General features: G+C 42.1%; 1 protein-coding gene across 1 annotated transcript in view; it reads right to left on the bottom strand.

The window, feature by feature from the left end:
• Positions 1-209: 209 nt before the first annotated feature.
• TSPAN12 (tetraspanin 12) overlaps positions 210-26,052 on the bottom strand; it is a 96,257-nt gene continuing 70,414 nt past the window's right edge. The window contains exons 6-8 of the mRNA XM_070755447.1: positions 24,759-24,866; positions 18,498-18,641; positions 210-1,614 (exon numbers count right to left, since the gene is read on the bottom strand). Of these exons, the coding sequence (XP_070611548.1) occupies positions 1,309-1,614; positions 18,498-18,641; positions 24,759-24,866 (558 nt within the window). The 3' untranslated portion in view covers positions 210-1,308. The remainder of the gene's footprint in view (positions 1,615-18,497; positions 18,642-24,758; positions 24,867-26,052) is intronic.

The raw sequence follows: 26,052 nt of genomic DNA, 5'->3' as shown, positions 1-26,052 counted from the left end.
TCCAAAATTAGTGAAAAATAAGGAGGGGAGGAGGAGTTGGAATCCTTTTACAGTGAGCTTTACTTTGGAGACAACATAGACTACCTATTTAACTTAAGTTTCAGCAAATAAACATATGAGTAGAATTATCTCAAGGTGAACATTCAGACACACACACACAACCCACAGACCTGTCACATATAACAAAGACACTTAAGTATTAATATGTATTTTTTCCTTCAGCCCACATAATTTAATTTGAAAATGAATAAGTCATTAAAAATGAAATGATTCACATATTTCCTTAAACTAAACAAAATAATGCTAAAATAAGATTATCCTCTTTACAAAAATCTAAATTTCCATATTGATAGCAATTCTATTACACATACACACACTTGATTATATACACATCTATCCCTGATCTTTTAGTGGCTATTACCACCATTATTTAGTAATAACAGTTGTCATAAGTTCTGCTTAAGATGTTCTTTGTGCCTTTATTGTGGGACAAATCAATTTCAACTTAGCTGGCTGGAGAATTCTGGGAGTTGAAGTTTATACGCATGTGTTGGGAAATGATGTATTGTTAAGTATGGATTTCATACTTAAATTTCACTGACAGCTATATTCCAAATGCAAATCATGCACCTACTGTATCAAAGGACATTCCCATCAGTACATCCATGACTACAGAACTGTGAATTATTTTTCTCACATGCAATTCTATGTGTGGATTAAATTGATACGACTGTCATATTTTCAAAGGTGTTTTTTTTAAAGATTCTGAAAGGTCCAAGTTCAGGGTTTTTTCAGCTGTGATTAAGAACTGCAAGAAAGCAGATCTGAATGCAATGTGTTCAATAATTGTGGCTTGCCAGTTTCCATTCCTTGAGAATGAAATGGAAAAATCACTTAAATTATATGTAACTGTTGAATACTGATTGTCTATGGCCATCTATCATCTGTGGGGATTTCAGCAATGAACATTTCCATCCTCAATCTAGCAGAATTGTTGAAGTGAAAACTTTAAATAGGTGAGATCCCTAAAATTATTCCTATTTTTCCCCACTCAATATTATGAGACTAGTGATCTACTTTCCACATGGTGCCTACAATCTCATGAAAAATGAAGAATTGTCCTTATTCTGCAAAAGAATTATTTTTAGCACGGCAACTCTAACAAGTTTGATGAGAAAAGAAAAACAATTGTCCTTAAGAGAATCTTCATTCCGTGCCCGCTTTGCCATGACAACTTAAAAGGCAGTGTCCAGGATCCAAAATGATGGCTATATTCAAATTGTAGAAATCGCAGACTGGCAGATTGCGCTATAGTTCCTCCATTTCGAAGTGTGTGTTAAAGCTGTTTGCCATTGTGGTATGCTCAAGGATCCTTGTCAGGGTAGGTTTTAATAATTCCACAGAATGACATGACAGGTGATGACTGGCATCCTTCTTCAAAGACAGCATTTGGTCTGTGCGTGGATCCTGGCGGTCATAATACAGAGCCCACACCAAAGTAATTGTAAGGATCATAGCCAAAATTTGGGTAACCCCTATGGAGATTCCTAGAAATCGAAGCACCTGCAGCTGCTTAGTTCCTCTCAGGAATGTGTACATCTTTTTGTCACAACCCTGTGGAGCAAAAATAAAATAAAATTCAGCAGTACCTCAAATGGGGCAGTTCCTCTTTCATTTAATTTCAGAGCAGTGCTATAATCTATTCCAGGGGTCTCCAACCTTGGCAACTTTAAGACTTGTGGATCTCAACTTCCAGAACTTCTCAGCCAGGTTTGCAGACTGAAGAATTCTGCGAGTTGAAGTCCACAAGTCTTAAAGTTGCCAAGGTTGGAGACCCCGGAGCTAGTCTACACAAAGAACATTTTTGTCAATTTTAGCTACCCATTTTATATTTATTCAAAACATTTTCCTGGATATTACATATTAGTCTGTCTAGGAAGGGAAACCTTGTGAGTTGAAATGGAGAATTACAACTGACAAGGAAAATAAAAGCATTACAAATGAATGATCGGCTATAACAGATTTTATTTCTAGGACTATGGCCAAAGTTATTGGAATAATAGATTGTGGGCACATGTTACATTTTACAACGAGTGGTAAAAATGCACAGATAGTCCTTGTTTAGTGACTGTCCCAGTCAGCAACGATTTGCGGTTAAATGGAGATGAAAAATTAACTTTGCAACAACTATGCATTTATCCCCTTCACAATGTCCATCTTTCTCTTTTCTCTCAAGCACTTGCTCATCATTACAACCAGTTATTACATATTGTCCTGTGCCTGACCTGGGTTTTCCCCCCCTCCCCCTTGCACTGGGGAGAGATTACCTAAACAAGCTACCTTTTCTGAGCTGACACGCATCCTTTAAAATGCTAACCAATTAAAAAGCTCAACTCTCTGACTTTAATTAGAACTCTCTAGCCAGCTTGTCCTGTTGCCTGTAATGAACCAGATCATAATCAGTTTCATGCTACAGGCTTCCTTTTTCCTAACTGGCAGCTGGAAATGGGCTAGACAAACAGCTGATGCTGGTGAATTCCTTTCCGTTTGTATTCCCTATTGTGTGTCTGCTTAGTCTCTTTCTCTCCAATGAACGTAAATACGGCAATTGCTTCTCTTCTTGCTAATTTTCCCAGCAGAAGGGTGAGCATTCCAAGGAGCAGGGGAGTGGGGAGAAAGACTGTATAAGATTAGCCCTTTTACTCAGTTTCATTCTGAGTCAGGTTCCACAAACCTTCCTCAAAGAAGAGGAAGAGAAGGGGACGAGAAGGACCAGGGGACACATGATGATAGCAGTTTCCCAATACTTGAGGGGCTGCCACACAGAGGAGGGAGTCAGACTGTTTTCCAAGGAGCCAGAAGCTAGACAAAAAATAATGGATGGAAATAAGGAGAAACTTTCTGACAGTGAGAGCAATCAACCAGTGGTACAGCTTGCCTGTGGAGGTTGTAAGAGCTCCAACACTTAAGATTTTCAAGAGGAGATTGGATAGCTATTTGTCTGAAATGGTGTAGGGACTTCTGCTTGAGTGGCGGGTTGGACTAGATGACCTACAAGGTCCCTTCCAACTCAAGTAATCTATCTATCTATCTACCTATCTATCTACCTACCTACCTACCTACCTATCTATCTATCCATCCATCCATCCATCTATCCACCCCGAGTCTTGGGAGAAGGGCAGCATACAAATCTAATAAATAAAGTAAATAACATATCTATCTATCTATCCATCCTTCCATCCATCCATCTATCTATCCATCTATCATCTACCTACCTACTTATCTAAAGATTGTCTCACCTGGCTGTTTGGAATGATATTGGTTTGTTTACCATACTACCATTCATCTCACTAAAAGCAACTCTGGACAGCATACAACAAACAAAATTACAGGTACTGAAAAACAATCATTATAAAAACATTTTGAAAATCATTATTAAGAAGAAAATATATATTAAAAGTATATATTTAAAGTATCTTTTGAGGAGCTGCAAGGCAAAGGAAAGCTGAAGTAAAATTATAACTTCATGGTCATGTGATTTTCCATGTAGTGCCTTCTTCACTGAGAGGCCAAGTTATTGGTCTCATTGCAATTGCTAAATGATAGGTAAACTATCTGTATTTGGACAGAGCATCAGAAGGCTTTCATACTGAATACTGTGGGAATTAGAGCACATGGGTCTGATGTAAGAAGCTTAGATAACGATGTGTACTAGAGGAAAAAAAATGAGTACAGGTAGTCCTCAACTGACAACCACAAATTTCTGTTGCTAAGCAAGACATTCTTAACCGAGTTTTGCCCCATTTTATGACCTTTCTTGCCACAGTTGTTAAGTGAATCACTGCAGTTGTTAAGGGAATCTGGCTTTCCCATGGACTTTGCTTGTCAGGTCACAAATGGTTATTGCATGACTCCAGCAGACTGAAACCATCATAAATATGAGCTAGTTGCCAAGCATCTGAATTTTGATCCCATGATCACGGGGATGCTGCAGCGGTCATAAGTCACTTTTAGTCACTTAGTCACTTTTTTCATTGCCATTGTAACTTCGAATGTCATTAAATGAACTGTTGTAAGTTGAGGATTATCTGTAATGAGGCCTATTAACACACTCCAAAGAAATCACATAGCATATTAGTGTTCACAGCCTTCATTGTCTATATATTAGTGTTCAGAGTATGAGAAAGGAACAAAATGAGCTTGAAGTCCTGGTATTAAAAAATGTATCATTTATAGGTATAAAGTATCTGAAGAGGGCAATGATGCCAATGATTGAAATATATCGTTGAGAAAATATATATTGTTCTAAAGAACGAAAAAGGAGAAAAAGTTCCACTGTTAAACTTATCTACACCTGGTCATGAATTAATGCAAATAAATTTGGTAACACTGTACAGAGCATTCATGATAAAATAAATCAAAGAACAAATAAAAGCAATACAATTGCTAGTATTTATCCTACTAAGGAAAAGCTTTTCCAAAAGATAATGCAACTAATAAGGAAAAAATAAAATTAAAGCAAAGAGGGGTTTTTAGTTACCCCAGAATCTGTGCCAATTTTAATAAATATAGAGTAACAGCAAATTGTAGTGGGACACTTATGAGAAAAGGAATAGTTCTTAAAAAGGAGGTATTGAACAATCGCAAACAATTTCAGTGAAGTTCCAGGAATGAAGTTGCCAATGTGGTTGGACAATATATTTTGTGAAGATATGAAACAAGAAAGACACATCATAGAAAGAGGGACAGATCCCAAGGAAGAGTACAAACAGGCAACCCAGATCTGTAGATTGTATGAATGAGGAAATGCTGCTCCATTTTCCGCTTCAATTCCAAGGGGTTTTCTGACAAATCTATATTCAGTTTGGGATTCTGGTATGTAAAAGGGCTTTCCATCACTATGCTAAACAAGTACTCCTCACTCAAGGATAGTAACTGAGACCAGCAACTGTATTGCTAAGCGATGCTGTTGTAAAATGTGATGACATGTGTCAATGCCAACTTATGGCAGCAATGTGACAATTCCAGTTGCATTTGTTAAGCGAATCCTATGCAGTTAAGCATCATCACCATTTGCAAATTCCCTACTGATTTGTTTGTTGGAAACCGGCAAAGAATGCACATGACGATCAAGTAAGCATAAGATTGTCATAAATGGGTAAGATCTGTAAAAAAAGAAAGATATTGTGGTGTATACACCTTCTTTTATTTATTACTTTGTAAAACTCAATAAAGAAAACTTTTTTAAAAAAAAGATTGTCATATGGTGAGTCTGATGCCCAGCTCCCAAATCACAATTGTGTGACTGTTGAGATACTGTATTGTGATGGCTTCAACAATGAGAATCGGTGAACCTTTTTATTCCAACTTCAGTCGCTCAACAAGCAATTGTTAACTAACTTACAGTAGTCCCTAACCTATCGCTGGTGTTACGTTCCAGACCCAGCCACGATAGGTAAAATCCGTGATGGGGAATTTATCGACTGATAGTACTTATTTAAGTATTTCTATTGTAATTGTTTGGTAAGTTTTCATTGTTTTAAGTGTTTATAAACCCTTCCCACACAGTATTTATTTTAGATACAGTATTTAAATACAGTATTTACAATTTTAGATATTATTTTTTTTGAAAAACCTGCCGATCGAGTTCGGCGGGCTGTTTAAATCTGCCGATCGACTTCCTCAGAAACCCGCGAACCAGCGAAGATCTGCGAATGATTTTTCTCATTAATATTTCTTGAAAACCCGCGATGAAGTGAAGCTGCAGTAGGTGAAGCGCGGTATAGCGAGGGACTACTGTATATGTATTATTTTCCAACTGACTTTCTCTAGATCTACCCACAGAGATTTGATAAGAAAATCTTCTCAATGGTTAGGTCTTTCCCAAGAAACATTCTGTTCACTTAGATTTGCCTTTGCCATGCTGTTGTGGCCTGTCAGCCGCCAGCCCCTCCAGCAATCAACTCAGAGGTAGAAGAGGAGGCCTGAGAGTTAGGATCAGAATCAGGGCAACCTGGGAGCTCCAAGGGGCAAGAGGGAATGGAGCTGGCAGAGAGAGAGACAGAGGCGGAGCCTGGGCCATGCATCAGCCCTCAGATGGAGAGTCAACAGTCCCCAGCTCTGGAGGTGGTTGATGAAGAAGAAGAGGAAATGTTGGGTGCAGTGCCTGACACATGGCTGCGCACAAGGCAGAGAAAAGGAGAGCAGTGGAAAGCCGTGGGTCAATCCTGGGGAAGGAAGAACCATCGCTGCTAACCTGGTCCCACCCTAACTCTGAGGATAAAAGGCAGGGGGTGGAGATGAATAAGTGTCGCAGACAACTACTCATCTTCCGGATGGACCGACTTGTTAGCCTGCAAGAGAAAATGTTTTGCCAGGACTGCTGGCATTCTGAATATTTGGAGTTCACGTCAGAGGGTTTGTTGTGTTTGGGGAACTGGGTCAGAATACTTGCACACGTTCTTGTAATATCTTTCAATATCTTTCAATATTACAGAAAAATCCCATATGAATTCTGGATTTTTTAAATATATCTTTTTATTAGATTTAGCAGCATTCTGCTATCTTGGAAATGGGACTGTATATAACTCTTAAATTAAAATAGATGAATAAATAAATAAATAAATAAATAAATAAATAAATAAATAAATACTTCACAAGAAGAGTCCTTCACTCCTCACGTAACAAATTACCCTACTCCTGATTTAATTGTTGTTCATAAAATCATACGTCATAATGTACTCCCTGTCAGTGACTACCTCACCTTTAACAACAACAACACAAGAGAACGTAATAGAAACAAACTGAATGTAAATCGCTCCAAACTTGACTGCAGAAAATACGATATCAGCAATATAGTCGTCACCGCCTGGAACTCATTACCTGACTCTGTTGTTGCTTCCCCCAACCCCAAAATCTTCAACCTTACATTATCTACAATTGACCTCTCCCCTTTTCTAAGACGTCTGTAAGGGGTGTGCATAAGTGCACTTATGTGCCTAATGTCCCTGTCCTATTGTCTTATTATCCTTTCTATTACTATGTTCTACTTATGTTATGTTATGTTATCTTATGTTAATATGTACTATAATACTATACTTGTTAGATAGATAGATAGATAGATAGATAGATAGATAGATAGATAGATAGATAGATAGATAGATAGATAGATGTAAGTTACTAGAAGGCTGCTTTTGGATTGATTGATTATTTATTTACTTACTTATTTATTTACTTATTTCTTTGATTTGATTTATCTGCTGTCCAACCCCAGTTTTTAGTGTACATTGTACGCATTTTAACTGTTCCAGTCATTAACAAGTTCCCCCCTCCTATTTTTTGTTAAATCTCAATTCATCTCTTCACCACAAACCTTTTGAAGCATTCACATTTATTTTCAACTGAAGCCAATAATATTGATCATCAAGTTCTCTACAGATTTCTAAAAGTAGACCAAATTTCAAGCGTTGGTCCAGATATTTAATAAAAGCTTGAAACATTTAGAACAGTTTATCTTAAAAGACAGAAAAAGGAACAAAAAAACCTGCATGGAACTGAATAAAAGGGTTCAAAATTTCTAATGATGGAAAATCAAAAGTGACTACATTTCTCTTATTTTTCCTCCCTATGGATTTTAGGAATACTGGAAGCTTGTGGCAGGGGAGAATAAAATCACATACTGTGTCTCCTATAACAGCTGTCAAATTAAAAGGTTTGTAATTCATCTTCAACCTCAAAAAAATCCCTGTAGTTCAGTTCTTTAAATGAACTATGAAGAAAGAGAATAAAAAGAGTGGAAATTTAATTTGTGGAAGCAACTATTTAATGCCATAATGTTCATAATATTACTCTCCTATATCTCCTATTCCTTTCTTCTATTCCTATATCCCTTTTTCTATTCTTTCATCGATATGTTCTATTACTATATCTTCTTTTCTATTCTTTCTAAGATATATTTTACTATGAGTATCTCCTCTATAACCTTCATTATGTATTTTTCTCTCTCTGTGTGTGTGTATATATATATGAAGGGATTGGATACTGTAGCCTAGAGCAGAGGTCCCCAACCGCCGGTCCGCGGACCGGGACCGGGCCGTTGGGGTTTTCCAGCCGGTCCGCGGCGTCGGAGACCCAAAGCCCATCCTGCGTGGAGGGAGACGGAGCCAAGCGGGGCCACCCGGAGACCTTTTCCCGTCTTCTTCTCCTCGCTCGCTCCCCTCATAACCAGCAGCCCCGCTCGCGGGGGGATGCCCGTTCGTAGCTACGCCAGCCCGCCAAGCGTCGAGGGGGCTTCTGAGGCTGAAGGGAAGAGCCGGAATGCCCTTCCCGCATTTAGATTGCTTGCCGTTGGGGGAAACGGAGGAGGCGGCGGCGGCGGTGGGGCGCGATCGCCTAGTTTCTGGAGCGAGGAGAAAAGAACCGCCGCCTCCTCCGTTTCCCCCAACGGCAAGCAATCTAAACCCGGGAAGGGCATTCCGGCGCTTCCCTTCAGCCTCAGAAGCCCCCTCGACGCTGGAGGGATGGTTATGAGGGGAGCGAGCGAGGAGAAGAAGACGTCCCACTCATCGCTCCTGAGGGAACGGGCGAGGGCGTCGGAGACCCAAAGCCCATCCTGCGTGGAGGGAGACGGAGCCAAGCGGGGCCACCCGGAGACCTTTTCCCGTCTTCTTCTCCTCGCTCGCTCCCCTCATAACCAGCAGCCCCACTCACGGGGGGATGCCCGTTCATAGCTACGCCAGCCCGCCAAGCGTCGAGGGGGCTTCTGAGGCTGAAGGGAAGAGCTGGAATGCCCTTCCCGCGTTTAGATTGCTTGCCGTTGGGGGAAACGGAGGAGGCGGCGGCGGCGGTGGGACGCGATCGCCTAGTTTCTGGAGCGAGGAGAAAACCGCTGCCTCCTCCGTTTCCCCCAATCTAAACGCGGGAAGGGCATTCCGGCTCTTCCCTTCAGCCTCAGAAGCCCCCTCGACGCTTGGCGGGCTGGTAGCTACGAACGGGCATCCCCCCGCGAGCGGGGCTGCTGGTTATGAGGGGAGCGAGCGAGGAGAAGAAGACGGGAGAAGGTCTCCGGGTGGCCCCGCTTGGCTCCGTCTCCCTCCACGCAGGATGGGCTTTGGGTCTCCGACGCCCTCGCCCGTTCCCTCAGGAGCGATGAGTGGGACGTCTTCTTCTCCTCGCTCGCTCCCCTCATAACCATCCCTCCAGCGTCGAGGGGGCTTCTGAGGCTGAAGGGAAGCGCCGGAATGCCCTTCCCGCGTTTAGATTGCTTGCCGTTGGGGGAAACGGAGGAGGCGGCGGCGGTGGGGCGCGATCGCCAAGTTTCTGGAGCAGATAGGCTTTGAGTTTTTGGCTGGGGGGGGGAGAAGTAGGACCTTCCTAAGTCCCCCCCCAGTCAAAATCACAAAGCCAGGCAGCCCCCAGCCGCCAAAGGAGCCTCCTCATTCTCCCCGCCCTGTGGAGAAGTGTGGAGGGCTGCGTCACTAAGCTCCACCCCTCCATAACCCCACCCCCATATGACCAAAGCCCCCCCCCCACCGGGCCGTAGAAAACTCGTCTAACTTAAAGCCGGGCCCTGGTGCTAAAAAGGTTGGGGACCTCTGGCCTAGAGGATAATTCTCTGCCTTACAAGGCAAAGGTTGCAGGTTCAAGTCCCAGTGGGTATGGCTAGCTGATGAGGCCAAAATAAGGCCGAAATAGATCTATCCTAGTCTCCCTTAATTTTCAAATTCAGCTTAAACATGTGACACATACAGATAGAATTGTCGGCTATCAATAAAATTAACTGCCTTGGAAATGGCCCTGGGTTGGGCCGAGAGGCAAAAAAGGAGCTGTGATGTTCCTTCAATATACCAGGGTGATTCGACACAAAATGTAACCCTTCCCTGGTACAGAGCTGAAGGGATTGGATACTGTAGCCTAGAGGATAATTCTCTGCCTTACAAGGCAAAGGTTGCAGGTTCAAGTCCCAGTGGGTATGGCTAGCTGATGAGGCCAAAATAAGGCCGAAATAGATCTATCCTAGTCTCCCTTAATTTTCAAATTCAGCTTAAACATGTGACACATACAGATAGAATTGTCGGCTATCAATAAAATTAACTGCCTTGGAAATGGCCCTGGGTTGGGCCGAGAGGCAAAAAAGGAGCTGTGATGTTCCTTCAATATACCAGGGTGATTCGACACAAAATGTAACCCTTCCCTGGTACAGAGCTGAAGGGATTGGATACTGTAGCCTAGAGGATAATTCTCTGCCTTACAAGGCAAAGGTTGCAGGTTCAAGTCCCAGTGGGTATGGCTAGCTGATGAGGCCAAAATAAGGCCGAAATAGATCTATCCTAGTCTCCCTTAATTTTCAAATTCAGCTTAAACGTGTGACACATACAGATAGAATTGTCGGCTATCAATAAAATTAACTGCCTTGGAAATGGCCCTGGGTTGGGCCGAGAGGCAAAAAAGGAGCTGTGATGTTCCTTCAATATACCAGGGTGATTCGACACAAAATGTAACCCTTCCCTGGTACAGAGCTGAAGGGATTGGATACTGTAGCCTAGAGGATAATTCTCTGCCTTACAAGGCAAAGGTTGCAGGTTCAAGTCCCAGTGGGTATGGCTAGCTGATGAGGCCAAAATAAGGCCGAAATAGATCTATCCTAGTCTCCCTTAATTTTCAAATTCAGCTTAAACATGTGACACATACAGATAGAATTGTCGGCTATCAATAAAATTAACTGCCTTGGAAATGGCCCTGGGTTGGGCCGAGAGGCAAAAAAGGAGCTGTGATGTTCCTTCAATATACCAGGGTGATTCGACACAAAATGTAACCCTTCCCTGGTACAGAGCTGAAGGGATTGGATACTGTAGCCTAGAGGATAATTCTCTGCCTTACAAGGCAAAGGTTGCAGGTTCAAGTCCCAGTGGGTATGGCTAGCTGATGAGGCCAAAATAAGGCCGAAATAGATCTATCCTAGTCTCCCTTAATTTTCAAATTCAGCTTAAACATGTGACATATATATATATATACACACACACACCTACTAAAACCCTCATTGTGTATTGGACAAAATAAATAAAAAAAATAAAAAAAATAAAATAAAATAATCTTATAATAATGCATACAAGTAGTCTTCAATTTATAACCTTTTGTTTAATGACCACACAAACTTACAGTGGCATTGAAAAAAGTGACTTATAACACTTATGACAATTGCAGCAACCCTATAGTCGCCTGATCAAAATTCAGATGCCAGGCAACTGGCTCATATTTACAGTAGGATAGTTGCAGTCTCCCAGGGTCATTTTGCAAATGTTTGACAAGCAAAGTCAATGAGAAAGCCAAATTCAATTAACAATAGTATTACTAACATAACAATTGTAGTAATTCACTTAATAACTGTGACAAGAAATGTCGTAAAATGGAACAAAATTCACTTAACTGTCTCACTTAGCCAGAGATTTTGGACTCAGTTGTGGTCATAGGTGGGGACTACCTGTTACTGTAATGCTAGCAATTTTTTTAACGTTTCTAAAAAAAGAATGACCAAACAGATGAGCATTCTTTAAGGTATTGTATAGAATTTTAAATATATTTTAATATTTTTAATTTCTTTATAAAGATTTTAATTTTTGGCTGGATTAACAATAAGGGCATTCAATAATTTCCTGCTGGAAGAGGGAATGAAAATATACATAGAGTCATACCCAATTTGTCTTTAGAAAACTGATTTTTATTTCAGAAGAAAACCAAGCCTGTATGAGTTGCCCATGTGGGTCATGGTAGCAATACAATCTCCAAATTAATGAACAGTTTGAATTAGGGGTCAGTCTCAATTTATCTCGCTGCCAGTTCGCTTCCTCCAGTGTTGTATGGCCATTCCCGCACACATGCGCAATGCAAAAACAAATCCAAAAATTTGTTGTTTAAAAAAGCCAAAAACAAAATTGCAATGTATGTGCAGTGCTGGAAACTTAGCTTCTGCACATGCACAGAAGAAAAAAATCTATATTAAAATAGGTCATTAAAAAAAAAAAAAAAAAAAGATGGAGGCACCCATGGACCGGGACCGACTAATCCAGTTTGGTGATGTCATCGTGACATCACCAGCGGGTCTCTACCTGTTCGGGCAAACCAGTCGGAACCTACCCCTACATGGGAAAGACTTGTGCCTTGTTTTTAGTCTTCGTGCAGCAGAACAAACTCAAGAATTTTGTTATAGTCTAAGAGAAACTTCAGTGGAAAAAAAGAAGTCACTTCCTTATAGAAAATGGCCCAGGATTGGACTTTTAATTATTTGGCTCCTGACATGTTAGAAGAACCGTTGTACCTACCTGAACGGTCTTCTCAGTGCACTGGAAGGAGAGTCCAACATGGGTAATACTCCAATTCTATTGGTAGAGACTGAGTTAAAAATTTACATATTATTTGAGCACCGCCCCCTCTGCTCTTCCCATGAGCCAGTTTTAAAAACGAAAGAACTAAAGTAAGAGGATAACCAATTTTTATTGATAACACTAATAACTGACTAACTGCATACTCCGGCGTCCCTGCACCCAAACTAAACCGGGTGGGTTTGGACTCTCCTTCCAGTGCACTGAGAAGACCGTTCAGGTAGGTACAACGGTTCTTCTCCATTGCATCTGGAAGGAGAGTCCAACATGGGATATACCAGAGATTTACTGCCCATGGGAGGGAGAAGGTCTTGTCAGGGACGTTGGGGATAAACAAACTCGTTGTAACACACGTCTCCCAAATGCCGCCTCTGCAGAGGCGAAGGAGTCCAACTTATAATGCCGGATGAACGTTGACGGAGCTGACCACGTTGCAGCCCTACAGATGTCGTCTATGGACGCCTGGGTGGCCCAGGCTGCTGAGGTCGCTGCACTCCTCGTCGAATGAGCAGTCACTCCCGATGGAACCGGTTGCTCACGAGCTCTGTATGCCTCCGCAATACAGTCCCTGATCCAACGACTAATGGAAACAGATGAAAGTCCCAGTCCTTTTTTATCTGACGAGAACGAAACAAACAGTCTTTCCGTCTTCCGAAAGGTCTCTGTGCGTCTAATGTAAATCTTGACCGCACGGCGTACATCGATCTTATGCCATCGCAATTCCGATGGGTGATTGCCATGGGTACAAAAGTCAGGCAGGATGAGCTCCTGTTTCCTGTGGAACTCAGAGTTTACTTTTGGTATAAAGGAAGGGTCCAACCTCAGCACCACTCGGTCTGGGTAAAAAATACAGAGGTCAGGGCGTACTGATAACGCAGCTAACTCTGACACCCTCCGTGCCGACGTAATAGCCACTAAGAAGGCTGTTTTGATTGACAGCAGTCGTAACGATACTGATCTCAAAGGCTCAAACGGTGGTTTTGTCAAGGCCTTGAGGACCAATTGAAGGTCCCATGAGGGAAACCTCCGGATCGGTGGGGAATGTTGGTTTGTAGCTCCCCGTAGAAAATCCTTAACCCAAGGATGGTAAGCCAAGGAACGGACTCCCTCAACCTGTATCATAGTTGCGAGGGCTGCCACATGGCGCTTTAGTGTATTTGGGGCTAGGCCACGATCGAGGCCAGCCTGCAGGAACTCCAGAACCGTAATCACTGAGGCCTGTCCCGTATCAATTTGCTGTTTGTCGCAGAAACCGCAAAAGGCCGCCCACGTCGTCTGATAAATTCGGGATGTAGATGGACGCCTTGCAGCCTGCATGGTGTCGATGACCTTCTCCGGTAGCTTTAATCCTCGTAGCCTGACCCGTTCAAGTGCCAAACGGTCAGTTGAAGCCACTGTGGGTCTGGATGTTGTAGGTTCCCCTGGCTGAGGGAGATCATCTGGTCCGGAATCCTCCAAGGGGTTGACACCGACAATGCCACTAGGTCGGAGAACCACGGACGGCGAGGCCAGTGTGGGGCCACCAGCAATACCTCCGCTCCTTCCCTCAGGATCTTCTCCACCACTCTTGGGAGAAGAGGCGTTGGTGGGAACGCATAGAGGAGTCCTGGCGGCCAGGGTGTTAGGAGAGCGTTGACCTCCTCTGCGCCCGGTGCCGGAAACCTCGAGTAGAATCTCGGAAGTTGAGCATTCAGGGGACTGGCGAACAGGTCCACTAATGGAATTCCAAACCGCCTCACCACCTGTTGAAACAGGGCCGGATCCAGCCTCCACTCCGATGGATCCAAGGTGGAGCGACTCAGCCAATCCGCCTGCGTATTGGATATTTTTGACAGCAGTGACAATGGTATTGGCCCCGTATGGAGGCCTGAAATCAACCGTCGGATGTTGTCCTGTCTTTCTGGTGACAATGACACTGTGCCCTCTAGTGTGTCTATAATGGCTCCTAAGTGTAAAAGCTTGGTGGTAGGCATCAACTGGCTTTTCGCCACGTTGATCGTGAAACCGTGAAGTTCCAACGTGCGAACTGTCTCGCTGAGATCTCTCTCTGCCACTACCTGGGACCTGGACAATATGACTATGTCGTCCAGGTACGCCATCAGTCTGATGGACCTTGCCCTTAAGCTGGCGGTCAGTACGTCCAAGAGCTTGGTAAATGTCCTTGGGGCCGATGACAGGCCGAATGACATGGCCCTGTATTGGTAGTGTCTGCCTTCGGTGCAGAATCTGAGAAATCTGCGATGGTCCGGATGGATAGGGACATGCAGGTATGCCTCCTTGAGGTCGATGGATGTTAAAATGTCTCGGTGTTGTATGGAAGCCAGAATGGTCTGTAAGGAGTGCATCCTGAACCTTCGGTATTTTATGAATAGGTTCAGTTGCTTCAGGTTGAGGATCAACCTGCAGCCTCCTGAGGGTTTGGGGACGATGAAAATCATGGAATAAAATCCCCTGCCCTCGTCCTGTGGCGGAACCAACTCTATGGCTTGGATTTCCAACAGGTGTGAGATCTCTTGGCGTAATTGTAGTTTCTTTGCCATGTCCTTTAGTATGGGACAGCGTAGAAACCGGCTGGGAGGTGGTTGGATGAATTCCAGTCGAAGCCCATATGTGACTGTTGCTATGGCCCATTTGTCAGAGGATGTTGCCTGCCAAGCCATGCAGAACTCCTGTAGTTTCCCTCCGATTGGGCGAGGGCCGGTCGCGTCATTTGGTGCGTTTGAACCCTCTTTGGGTGTTTCCTCGAAAGGGCCTCCTAGACTGGTGATAGCTCCTTGTCCTGTCCTGGAAGGAGCCGCGGTCACTCCTATAGGACTGCTGGCCATATTGTCCCTGGGAAAAGGACCGTTGGTTTTGAGGAGCCCCGGTGGAGGAATCCCAACGAAAGGACTGACGCCTTGAATAAGGAGTGAACCTCCTGTCCGGCCGCCTGTTAGCCCTAGGCAGTACTTTCCTCTTATCCTTGTCCTCCACTAAGACTTTCTCCAACAGGTCTCCGAAGAGTGTGGAGCCTTGAAAGGGGCCGGAGGCTAGGCGCCATTTAGATTTAAGATCCGCCTGCCAGTTCCGTAGCCACAGCAGGCGGCGCGATGACAAAGTGGTTGCCATGCTTCTGGCGGAGAACTTGGCCGCGTGAAGAGTGGCGTCCGCCGAAAATTCCGTCGCCGCCAATAGCTTACTCAAGTCCTGGCGGAGACGCCCGTCCTCGGGCCCCAGGCGGGATTGCATTTCCTTAATCCACATGAGCGATGCGCGGTTGATGAACGACGCTGCCGCCGCTGCCCAGAATCCCCAGCCAGACATCTGGTGTGCCTTACGTAGCAGTGTCTCTGCTTTTCTCTCCTCTGGCCGTAAGCATTCTCCGGTCTCCGAGGGGACCAATGCGCTGGAGACAAGCGTGACGACCGGCTGGTCTATAGGGGGGAATTCGAGCAGCTTTTCCACCTCCTCGTCGAAGGTATAAAATTTCCTCTCAAGGTTGGATGGCCCCTGAGCTGCCGCTGGCTGTTGCCAAGGTCGTTTTACCCCTTTTACGAAAATGCCTGATGCAGGAAAATGGTCGGACTCGGGTTGAGGCTCATCTAGGAGAGAGGCCGACGTCTGACCCGACTCAGTGGTTTCTGTAGTCTTTTCTGAGCCAGGCAGATTCATTATTTGCTTGGCCTTAGACAGTAAGGTTCTGAAGAGCGCTGGTTTGAACAGGCCAACCGAGGGGACTTGTTCTGGGGTAGTCTCATCCTCGGAAAAACCATATTCCGGTTCACTGTCCTCAAATTGTTCCTGCTCTTCCAATAAGGAACCAAAACCCGAGGGGGGCGGTGCCATGCCCTGCGAGTACGCATTTGCGATAAGGTCCTGCAGGTCTGGGGGCAAATTCTGCCATGCCCCGGGCTGGGAGCGCAAGCCCGCCGCTGTGGGCGTAAAGGTGGCTGTTGGCCCCTGGAGGCCTCTTGTTGTCTGAGCTGCCGAGCCTGGCCTGGCCCAAGATGTGCTGGGCGAAGGCATGGCCTGGGGTAGGGGCAGAAACTGCCTATCCGGTGACCAGTCCCCTTCTGGTGTAACCCCTGTAGGCCCAAAGGTAGAGGGGGTGACATAGGGTCTGAAGGTTGCCTCTGAGTTAGAGGGAGACCCACTGGGGATGCCTGTAATGCTGCTTCCAGCTTTTTTTCCAATGCTTTAATACGTTTTTCAGCCTCTTTAATGGAGGAGGAGGAGGCAGAAGTGTGTGACTTAGATTTCTCTTTGGCCTTCCCCTTTGCCTTGTCCTTAGATGAGGCAGGGGAGCTGGGGACCTCCTTCCCTTGATGTTCCTCCATAGTACTCACGGCTGCTGTGTAATATGGGAACCTTCCTTCCAATATTAGCCCAGGATTATGGCTTTCTGACCACCGGTAGCTTGGATCTCGCTATCCTCGTCAGAAGTGCTCCAAAAATGGCGTCTTTAGCCTCCTTGGGCCCGCGCCTGCGCACTAGGGCCGATTCGCCCGTTCACGCTTGTTTGCCGCCCGAAAAAAGCTTTTGCGCGCCAAAACGCGTCTTGCTGCACCAGCCGCCTTCAAGATGGCGGCGCCCAGTTCGCGTGGCTTCTCTGGCCGCTGTCGGGCCCCTCCGTTGACCGGGGGTGTCTTCCTGCCCCGTCCCGTCCTCTGGAGGGTGCCCGCACCCGTTGTGGGTCCTTTCGGGGCGCTTGGCGGTTTTGGCTGCTGCGGCCACCGCGGCGGCTCTAACGGCCGCTCCGCTGACTTCCCAGTCAGCTGTGAGGCGCTCGGCTCCGTCTGCTTCGTGCGCTCGGATTTCAAGCCTCCCAGTGGGGGGGGCGGACCCCCCCCACATTTGGCTGACAGCCCCGGTATGGTCTCGGAGACCAGGGACCCCCAGGCTGGGTGCTTCTCTACGGGGTGCTCCCACTGGGAGAAGGCAAACAACCCCTGAGAAGGTTCGTTGGGGGTGTTGTCCGCTGAGGACAGAGACCCCTGACCGTCTGATCCTCTTCAGTCTTCTGCATCTGAAACACAAAGGAGAGGATTAAAACGGTAACAACATGCTAAAACATTTTATTCACTATTTTTCTTATTTTAAGTACTTAAACTCTCTAAGCTACAACTCAGTATGTCTCTGCACTTAGACTGAGTTTTTAAAACTGGCTCATGGGAAGAGCAGAGGGGGCGGTGCTCAAATAATATGTAAATTTTTAACTCAGTCTCTACCAATAGAATTGGAGTATTACCCATGTTGGACTCTCCTTCCAGATGCAATGGAGAAACATACTTTCACATCATCAAAGAAAGAAGAAACAACTTTTTATGGCCCTTTCTCTAGAAGGGATTAGAATTGGAGGGGATTAAAGCTAAATTGATCCTTTTAAACCCTCCCAGACTCAATCATTTTCCTACCTTTTGGGAGGGGGCTGGCTCTGAATGTCCCCAAAGGAGTGCTATGGACTGCAAGTACCCAACTTCTTATGGATGCTCATTCCTGTTTTATATGCACACATATACACACACTACTACTATTACTATTGCTACTACTAAAAATTATCGTTATCATGACCTTCATCTGTGAAGCATTACGGGTAGGTGATTTTTAAACCAAGGTACCTAAAATGGCTCAATTTTCAGAATGCATTCAAAATCTAGGACCTGTGGGAATGAAATTTAGGAAAGCTGTGGCTGCTTCAGTGCTACTAGCTGTTGCTGCTGCAGTCGTGTGACATTCATTTTAAACGTTCTATGACAATTTCCTGCTCAATCTCACAATCTCTTGCTCCCTCCCCTCCCACCAGCAGCCACTTATCTGCAAAAGGAAAGGAAGGGGAAATTTGTGGTACCCCCTGCCAGACTCCCACAAAGAAACTCAATCGGGAAGCTTCCAAGAAGTAGGAAATCATTCCTACCCCTGCTGCTTTTATGCCCGCCTGTTCTATTTCTTGGTTTAGGTAAAGAAATACTCTGAAATGATGACACAATTCTAGTAAAAAATAAAGTCCAAATTCCACTATCGATGTCCGCATACAGCTGAAGACTTTAGAATGATGTGCTTATGCTATGGGTGGAAAGCAGCTGTAGCAAATAAAACACACTGTTCCCAGGGTTAGAAGTAGGTTTTTGTTTAAGGTCTTACCTCCTGGTAAAGGTCACTAAGATCTTCATGGTGTGCCTGTTTCGAACAGCCTGGGAATTCCCTCACACAGCAGGAATCAGGAGGCCAATCCATCTCTGTCATTTCCAGCCAATCCGTGAAATACACCACTCCACAGCATTTAAACTGCAAAAGAACCATTGTGTGATGCTTAAGGACCACAGTGAACAATTCTGAGTTGCGTATAAGCTTGCAGCTTCTCTAAAGGAAACCTTGTTTTTGAATATCAATACTCTAGAACAGGGATCTCCAACCTTGACAACTGGAAGATTTGTGGACTTCAACTCCTAGCATTCCTCTGCTAGCAAAGAGTTGAAGTCAACAAGTCTTCAAGTTGCCAAGGTTGGACACCCCTGCTCTAGAAGAAAACAATACCTCTTTAGAGCTATAAACAAAAATAGCTTGGAATATTGGCCAGGCCAAACATCACCGTCTCCTTTTGTTTGATAGGACTACCTAAAGCACTTATATGTCTGAAGATGCATGTTTGGTAAACTTCAAGAGAGCATAAATTAAATTCCTCCAAAATACAAATGTGAAAATTATCTTCAAAACCTCAAGGCCTTTGTTTCCTTTGTGACTCATCTTGGTAAGCAAAGCTGTGCTTTAAAATGGAAAAAATAAAAATAAAAAGGCATGCCTTTTAGGAAATTAATGTATCCTCAATTTTAAAAAGAATGTTTCCCAAATATAATTATGTATCTTTAGTGAAATAAAAAGATAAGTACTCACTAAAGTAGAAAGCAAATAAGTTCCAAATACTTTCAAAAGTAAACAGTGAATGGTCAAATATAGTTAGCATAATGTTAAAATCGGAAATACACTAAATTGGTTTTATTTCTAAAACTATAAGTCAGCTTTTCCAATTAAATCACCAAAAAATTGCTTTGGGCCTGGAATACATTCCACAAGTATGTTTGTTTCAAAAGTTAGATTTGCATATTTGGCAAGAAAATGTTATTGGAATTTGGGCATAATTTACAGAGGTTTATAGCATGAAATATCTACTAATAAACTGTCACTTCTGTGCCATTAAGACTGGATCAAAGTAATTTTGTTTTTCTGACAATGTAAACTTTTTCATTTTCCCAGAAAAAAGTTTCTAATCCTCTTGACAGAATCTAGATTTCTAAATGATATATAACAAATGGCCAAAGGAGTAATGTAGCACCAGATTAACAGAGTTGTAAGGGACCTTGCAAGCCATCTAGTCCAACCCCCTGCCTAAGCAGGACACCCTACATCTGCCTCTATCTAGGTTCAAACTCACAACCTCCTGATTGTGAGACAAGAGCTCTATGTCTAATGATCTTACTGATTTCCTACTCTATATAAATAAAAATGTAAATGTTCATTTGTTCAAAATCTTAAATCTCCCAATGTTCTTCACCAATTCATTTGAAATTTGGACACAGCATTGCATTTGAATACACACGTTTTAATGTACCTATATTATATAGATGTCACACCAGTTACAGGTAAAACAGGGTGCTGCTTGACATTGAGGCTAATGAAAAAAAATAGGAGGTGTGTTTGGATTGGCTGGTGATTGATAATTTGAACCAATGATAATTGTCTGTTCATATGGAGTTAGCAAAGTGTGGTATGGTGAAAAAGATAAGAGACATGTTTGGATTGGCTGGTGATAATTTGAACCAATGCTCTGTTTATATGGAGTTTCCTAAGTGTGGTAAAAGATCGGGTCTTCCAATTGGTCCCTAGCCAAGTGGGAGGCATAGAGGCATGAAATCTCTAGGGCTGGGGGTTCGAATCCTACACCCAACGCACCTTTTAATTCTCGATTTCCTATGGTTATTTTCATTTTCAGTACATTCCTTTATTTATTTTGAAACAGCAAACAGGGATTTGCTTGGCATTGAGGCTGGTGAAAATGATAGGAGGTGCGTTTTCTTTGGCTGGTGATAATTTAAACCAATGGCAATGGTCCATTTATATGATGTTACATTCGAATATGTATGTGTGTTTTTATACCTACTACTATACCTACTACACCTGTGACAGGTAAAAACAGTAGCAATGAAGCTGTATAGAGAATTCTTTCATTTCATTATATATGAATGAAGGACCTCTTGTCCAAGTTAGATTGATTCTTGCAGCAATTCGATCCCAAAATGACATAGCCTTGGCTCTTGCATCAGCTGTGACATTTCTACCAGGTGGAAGATTGCTCATTCCGCTTTTATTTATTTACTTACTTACTTACTTACTTACTTACTTACTTACTTACTTACTTACTTATTCATTCATTTATTGGATTTGTATGCCGCCCCTCTCCGTAGACTCGGGGCGGCTAACAACAATAATAAAAAAACAGCATGTAAATCCAATACTAAAACAACTAAAAAACCCTTATTTTAAAACCAATCACACCTACAAACAAACATACCATGCATAAATTGTAAAGGCCTAGGGGGAAAGAGTATCTCAGTTCCCCCATGCCTGATGGCAGTGGTGGATTTTAAGGAGCTTACAAAAGGCAGGGGAGGGTGGGGGCAATTCTAATCTCTGGGGGGAGTTGGTTCCAGAGGGCCGGGGCCGCCAGAGAGAAAGCTCTTCCCCTGGGCCCTGCCAAACGACATTGTTTAGTTGACGGGACTCGGAGAAGGCCCACTCTGTGGGACCTAACTGGTCGCTGGGATTTGTGCAGCAGAAGGCGGTCCCTGAGATAATCTGGTCCGGTGCCATGGAGGGCTTTATAGGTCATAACCAACACTTTGAATTGTGACCGGAAACTGATTGGCAACCAATGCAGACTGCGGAGTGTTGGTGTTATATGGGCATTTTGGGGAAAGCCCATGATTGCTCTCGCAGCTGCATTCTGCATGCAACGGTCTTGACAGGACTTTTCAAAGGTGAAGATGTCCTCATTCCTTGCATTTATATGATTCCAACTAATATGCCATTTCAATTTCAGAGATTGCAATTCTCAATTCGATTGGCGTTTGCAATCATCATCAACAAAGCTCAAGGTCAATCTTTAGAACTGTGCGGTTTACATCTACACATGGATTCCTATCCCATGGACAATTATATGCTGCATGTTCTAAAGTTGGCAAACCAGACTGAGCCACAGCAATGCATGGCCGGACACAGCTAGTGCAAAATAAAAAATAAATTAAAAATGAGAGTGTAGTTTTGTCTAGTGATTAACGCACCAGGCTAACCAAGAGACTAACTCTGCCACAGGCATGAAAGTCACTTGGATGTCTGTAAGCCAATCACTCTCTCTCAACCTAACCCAATTCACAGAGTTGCTGTTATGGGGAAAGCTGGAAGAGAAAGGAGTATGATATATATACACCACTTTTATTTATAAAAAATAATACAGGATAAATATAAATAAATTAACAACCAAATATTTATTTTGTTTTGAGATACGTACTTTGGGAGACTGGGATGGGAAATCTACAGAAAACTAAAATTGCCCATTCCCAAGTTTATGGAATCTTAAACACCTAAAACTGTTTTGATAGAACACACTAAATCTCAGATTAAAATCCTTTGGAATGTACAACAAGCAAGTTATATGGGGAATTATGTGAGGAACAGGCTATTTTATGTTTCTTGTCCAGTTGTCTCTAAAAAAGGGTTAAAAAAAGAAAAAATAGATGTAGACGTTCAAGGAAAGATAGTTACATTTAGTAAGGCCAGCATATTGAAATGGGAGTGCTACTATAAACATACCCTTAAAGTGGAAAAATAGCTACAAGTAGTCCTTGACTTATAAATATAATTGAGCCAGTAAGTCATTATAGTCATTAAGTGGATCACCGCGTGATTGCACAGAATTTTATTATCTTTTTTTGCTGTGAATGTAGTAGTTGTTAAGCAAATGCGGAGGTCATTAAGCAAATCCATTTTATTTAAAGGGTACCTTTTTGCCAAAAGTAAATGCTAGGAACTTGTAAAAAACATCAAAAATCACAGTCATGTGACTGTGGGATGCTGCAAATGGCCAAACTGCAAGCCAGTTGCCAAGCACCCAAATGCTATCATGTCACAACAGATAAGAGATGGGGGTTATGGCCTTCAGAACTTCAAAACTTGGGTTAACTACCTCTTGGGGGCAGTGGCTGTCATAATTTTGAATAATCGCTAAGCAAAGACTGCTTGTAAATGAAAAATGCCCAAGTATTTCAAGAAAGCACATCTTCAAGTGAAATTAGAGCATTATAGCATTTAGATACACTTAAATATGGAAGGTTCCATCAAGTTACTTACCATGGACATAAATAGCTCAAATTAATGTAAAATATCTCAAACCAAATATTAGATAAACAGCCCATTGTACCCATACTTTATAACAGCACAAGTTATGTGTGTTCAGAGGTCAAAGATTACATTCAACATGGCTCTTCATAAAACTGAGAACTGCACGTATGAATCCAATTGGGAGAAAACATGTAAGGATGAAAATACTAATTTATTTTACATGATCAAGATTATCTGGTATTTGATGTCTAATGTGCATTTCTTACATTTAGCTTAGCCACGAATAATAAGAGTATCTTTGTAGGTAACTTGGAAAGCATTGGGTACAGGGCAACAGGGAATTTGGATAAATGCATGGCATGTGTCTGCATAGACCAGATGACTTTGACGAAATCTTGTTCAGATTTCTATTCAGTACAGCGGTGGCATATACCTGTCTTCTATACTTTCTGGTCCTGGCCCTCAGTTTGTAATAGCATCTCTCTCTTCTATCAATTCTCATGTGTGTCCATGGAAGTGTTTTCAGCATGTCCATAGTTAGTCTTTATTTATTTACAGGATTTATCTGCCAAATAAGTTCAACCCTTCAATTCAACTGGCAGCATATAAATATTAAAAGTTTTTAAAAGTTTACAACATAGCAATAACAGGCTTAACCATAATCAGAATGATTTAGTGGATGTACCAATATTATGGTTACACCAAAAAAGATAATTTTAAACTAAGCCACTAAGGAATGTTTATTTCTTAAATTTTTCTTTAAAATTACTGCACATTTTCTCCTGTGATTGGTGTAATAATAAGGGTCATAATCTTCTCATTTGCCCAATGAAACAGAAAAAAGTTTCTGTAATTAGCACCCAAAACAGTTTCTCTCCACAAGTGCTCTCTCTGTAACAATTTCAGCACTTAGAATCCCAACACTCATTAAGCTTGCAATTCTTAAAGCAGGACACCAGAGTGCGAAGAAAATAAGGCTTTTTCCCCCTAGGAAAAAATAAACCGGGTTTTTTTCAAGGCTCTCCCCCCCCCCCAATCAAAAATGACGTACCATGGCTCTGTTTTTTCCTTAATAGATGCAGAGATTTTGAACAATGCAATTCATTAATTGCATTTGTTTTCCTATTTAGCTGTTTCTAGAACCAATTTACTAATTCAGCCAAGAATTTTTTAATTGCACAGATTTCAAGAAAATTAGCATGAAGAAGTCTGTGAAGAAGTATCTGGAATTGATGGCTTTTTATGCATACCTCCATGTATTTTCTAGATAATGATTCATCTGTTAATAATCTTCTGTGCCCTCGTTTCTATTAATGTACAAATTAGTGCTGTTCCACCTTATGCAAGAAATAAAACTGGACCCTGGCACACGCCACCAACCTATGAAAACATTGCTTGTAATTAATTCTCTGAAAATAATTAGGCTTTCTTCAACTTTACTCCCAGATATTAAATGTAAACATTGAAGTTTTCAAATTCATTTTAAATCAAAGCCTTCAAAGCACATAAGATCTTTTCTTCAGGAACATGTTAAGTTTTTCTCCTTTCCATAATTTAGGCAGATCATTCTTTTTACTATGAAAAGTTACCCTGATTAATGTTAAACACCATCAACTCCCATATTAAATGGCTCAGCTCATATGTGGAACAAAATCCAATTTTAACCATGGACCACTGAATAAAGCATGACAGCCTGGTAAGTTGATTCATGCCAAATACTAATTCTGGTTATAATTTTGCCCAGCTTCTGACATACTCAAAATCAAGGCAAAATCAATAATTGTCTTCTTTTAACTATGTGACAGTTTCCTATCAAGTGGACAAGAGGTGAGAGAAGATTATTCATTATATTGATTTATTTATTGGAATTAGTTATACATTACTGTCCATCATATTTACAACTGTAATAGGACACATGAGAAGAAGAAAAAATAATATCTCATTTAATTTAACTACATAAAATGCAATTTATAATTAATAGACATGATTATTGACTGCTTGATCACTAACCTCTCTCTGGAAAAAATTCCAAGCATGGGTCAGCCAATGATAACGTGGTAAGCCATAATTGATCATTCTGGCTTTTAAAGTTACCATATCTGACCACTGTACAGGGACCTGAGGGGGAGGAAAAAAAATAAAATAATGCTCAACTGCCACGGCAGGAAGCTGTAAACATAACACATTAGCAATTGAAAAAAAATGCTTGTTAGCTATACTTCTGAAGCAATTTTCTAATTGGAGTATCTGCAAAGAGAGAACATTTCCTCTCCTCAGACCATGAGCTATGAAATTAATGAAAATATGTTTACATATGATTTATAACACATTCATCTAGTGTTGTTCAAACTGTCTTCACATGCAATCCTAATCCCCTTTTCAAGGCTATCTTTGTGAGAGAATTTTACAACATCATGTGTTCAGTTTTTCTGTAATAAAACTTCAAGTCTTATGCATTCCTGTTCCAGTAACATTTACAATGTTAACATTATTGATTACAGCACCAAATATATAGCAGATTCATTTACCTTCTACAGGAAGTAGACCCTTCAATAAATAAAACCCTCAAACACCCGGGTATTGTTTTTTTAATAACACTGCAAAAGTTGATAAAGGAAATAAACCATACAATAATAACTGATTTGCTTTGATGTTATGAAATACATCAATATGTCGATGTATAGTTTCATTATGTTTATTCTATTGATTGCTTTTTTAAAAGTAAATTATACATTTTGCAACATTAATACTTGAAAAATATTCCTTTTTATGTTTCCAAATTGTGCTAACTAGGTACTAATACATTACTTTTTTTCACTTCAATTCAAAAAGGACCAGGTTTAGACATACATTCAGGTGTTTTATTAACCATAAGTTAGACATGAGCCAGCAGTGTAATTAAGCTGCTAAAAAGGAAAACACTATACTGGGTTTCTTAACAGAGGATACAGAATCCATATTATGGGATGTTATTAACCCACTTTACCCTATCACATGGAATATTGTGTGTATATCAGGCAACATAATTCAAAAAGGACGAGGACAAATTGGAACAAGTCTAAAGGAAGATAATGAAGATGTTGAGAAGTCTAGAAACCAACTCCTATGCTGAAAAAACACGGGTACAGAAGAAACAGCTGAGACAACATACAAAAAAAGTGTTCAAATAGCTGAAGATGTATTGCATGGAAGAAGTAGAGTTATTCTGCATTGCCCATGGCAGGCCCAATGCTATGACATTGAATACCATGTTAAATGACAATCTTGGGGAAAACTGGAAACTACCTTTCAATACTATCTGGTG

The sequence above is a fragment of the Erythrolamprus reginae genome, chromosome 6, assembly GCF_031021105.1.
Source record: "Erythrolamprus reginae isolate rEryReg1 chromosome 6, rEryReg1.hap1, whole genome shotgun sequence".
NCBI classification, from domain to species: domain Eukaryota; kingdom Metazoa; phylum Chordata; class Lepidosauria; order Squamata; family Dipsadidae; genus Erythrolamprus; species Erythrolamprus reginae.
This window is presented reverse-complemented; position numbering and strand designations above follow the sequence as displayed.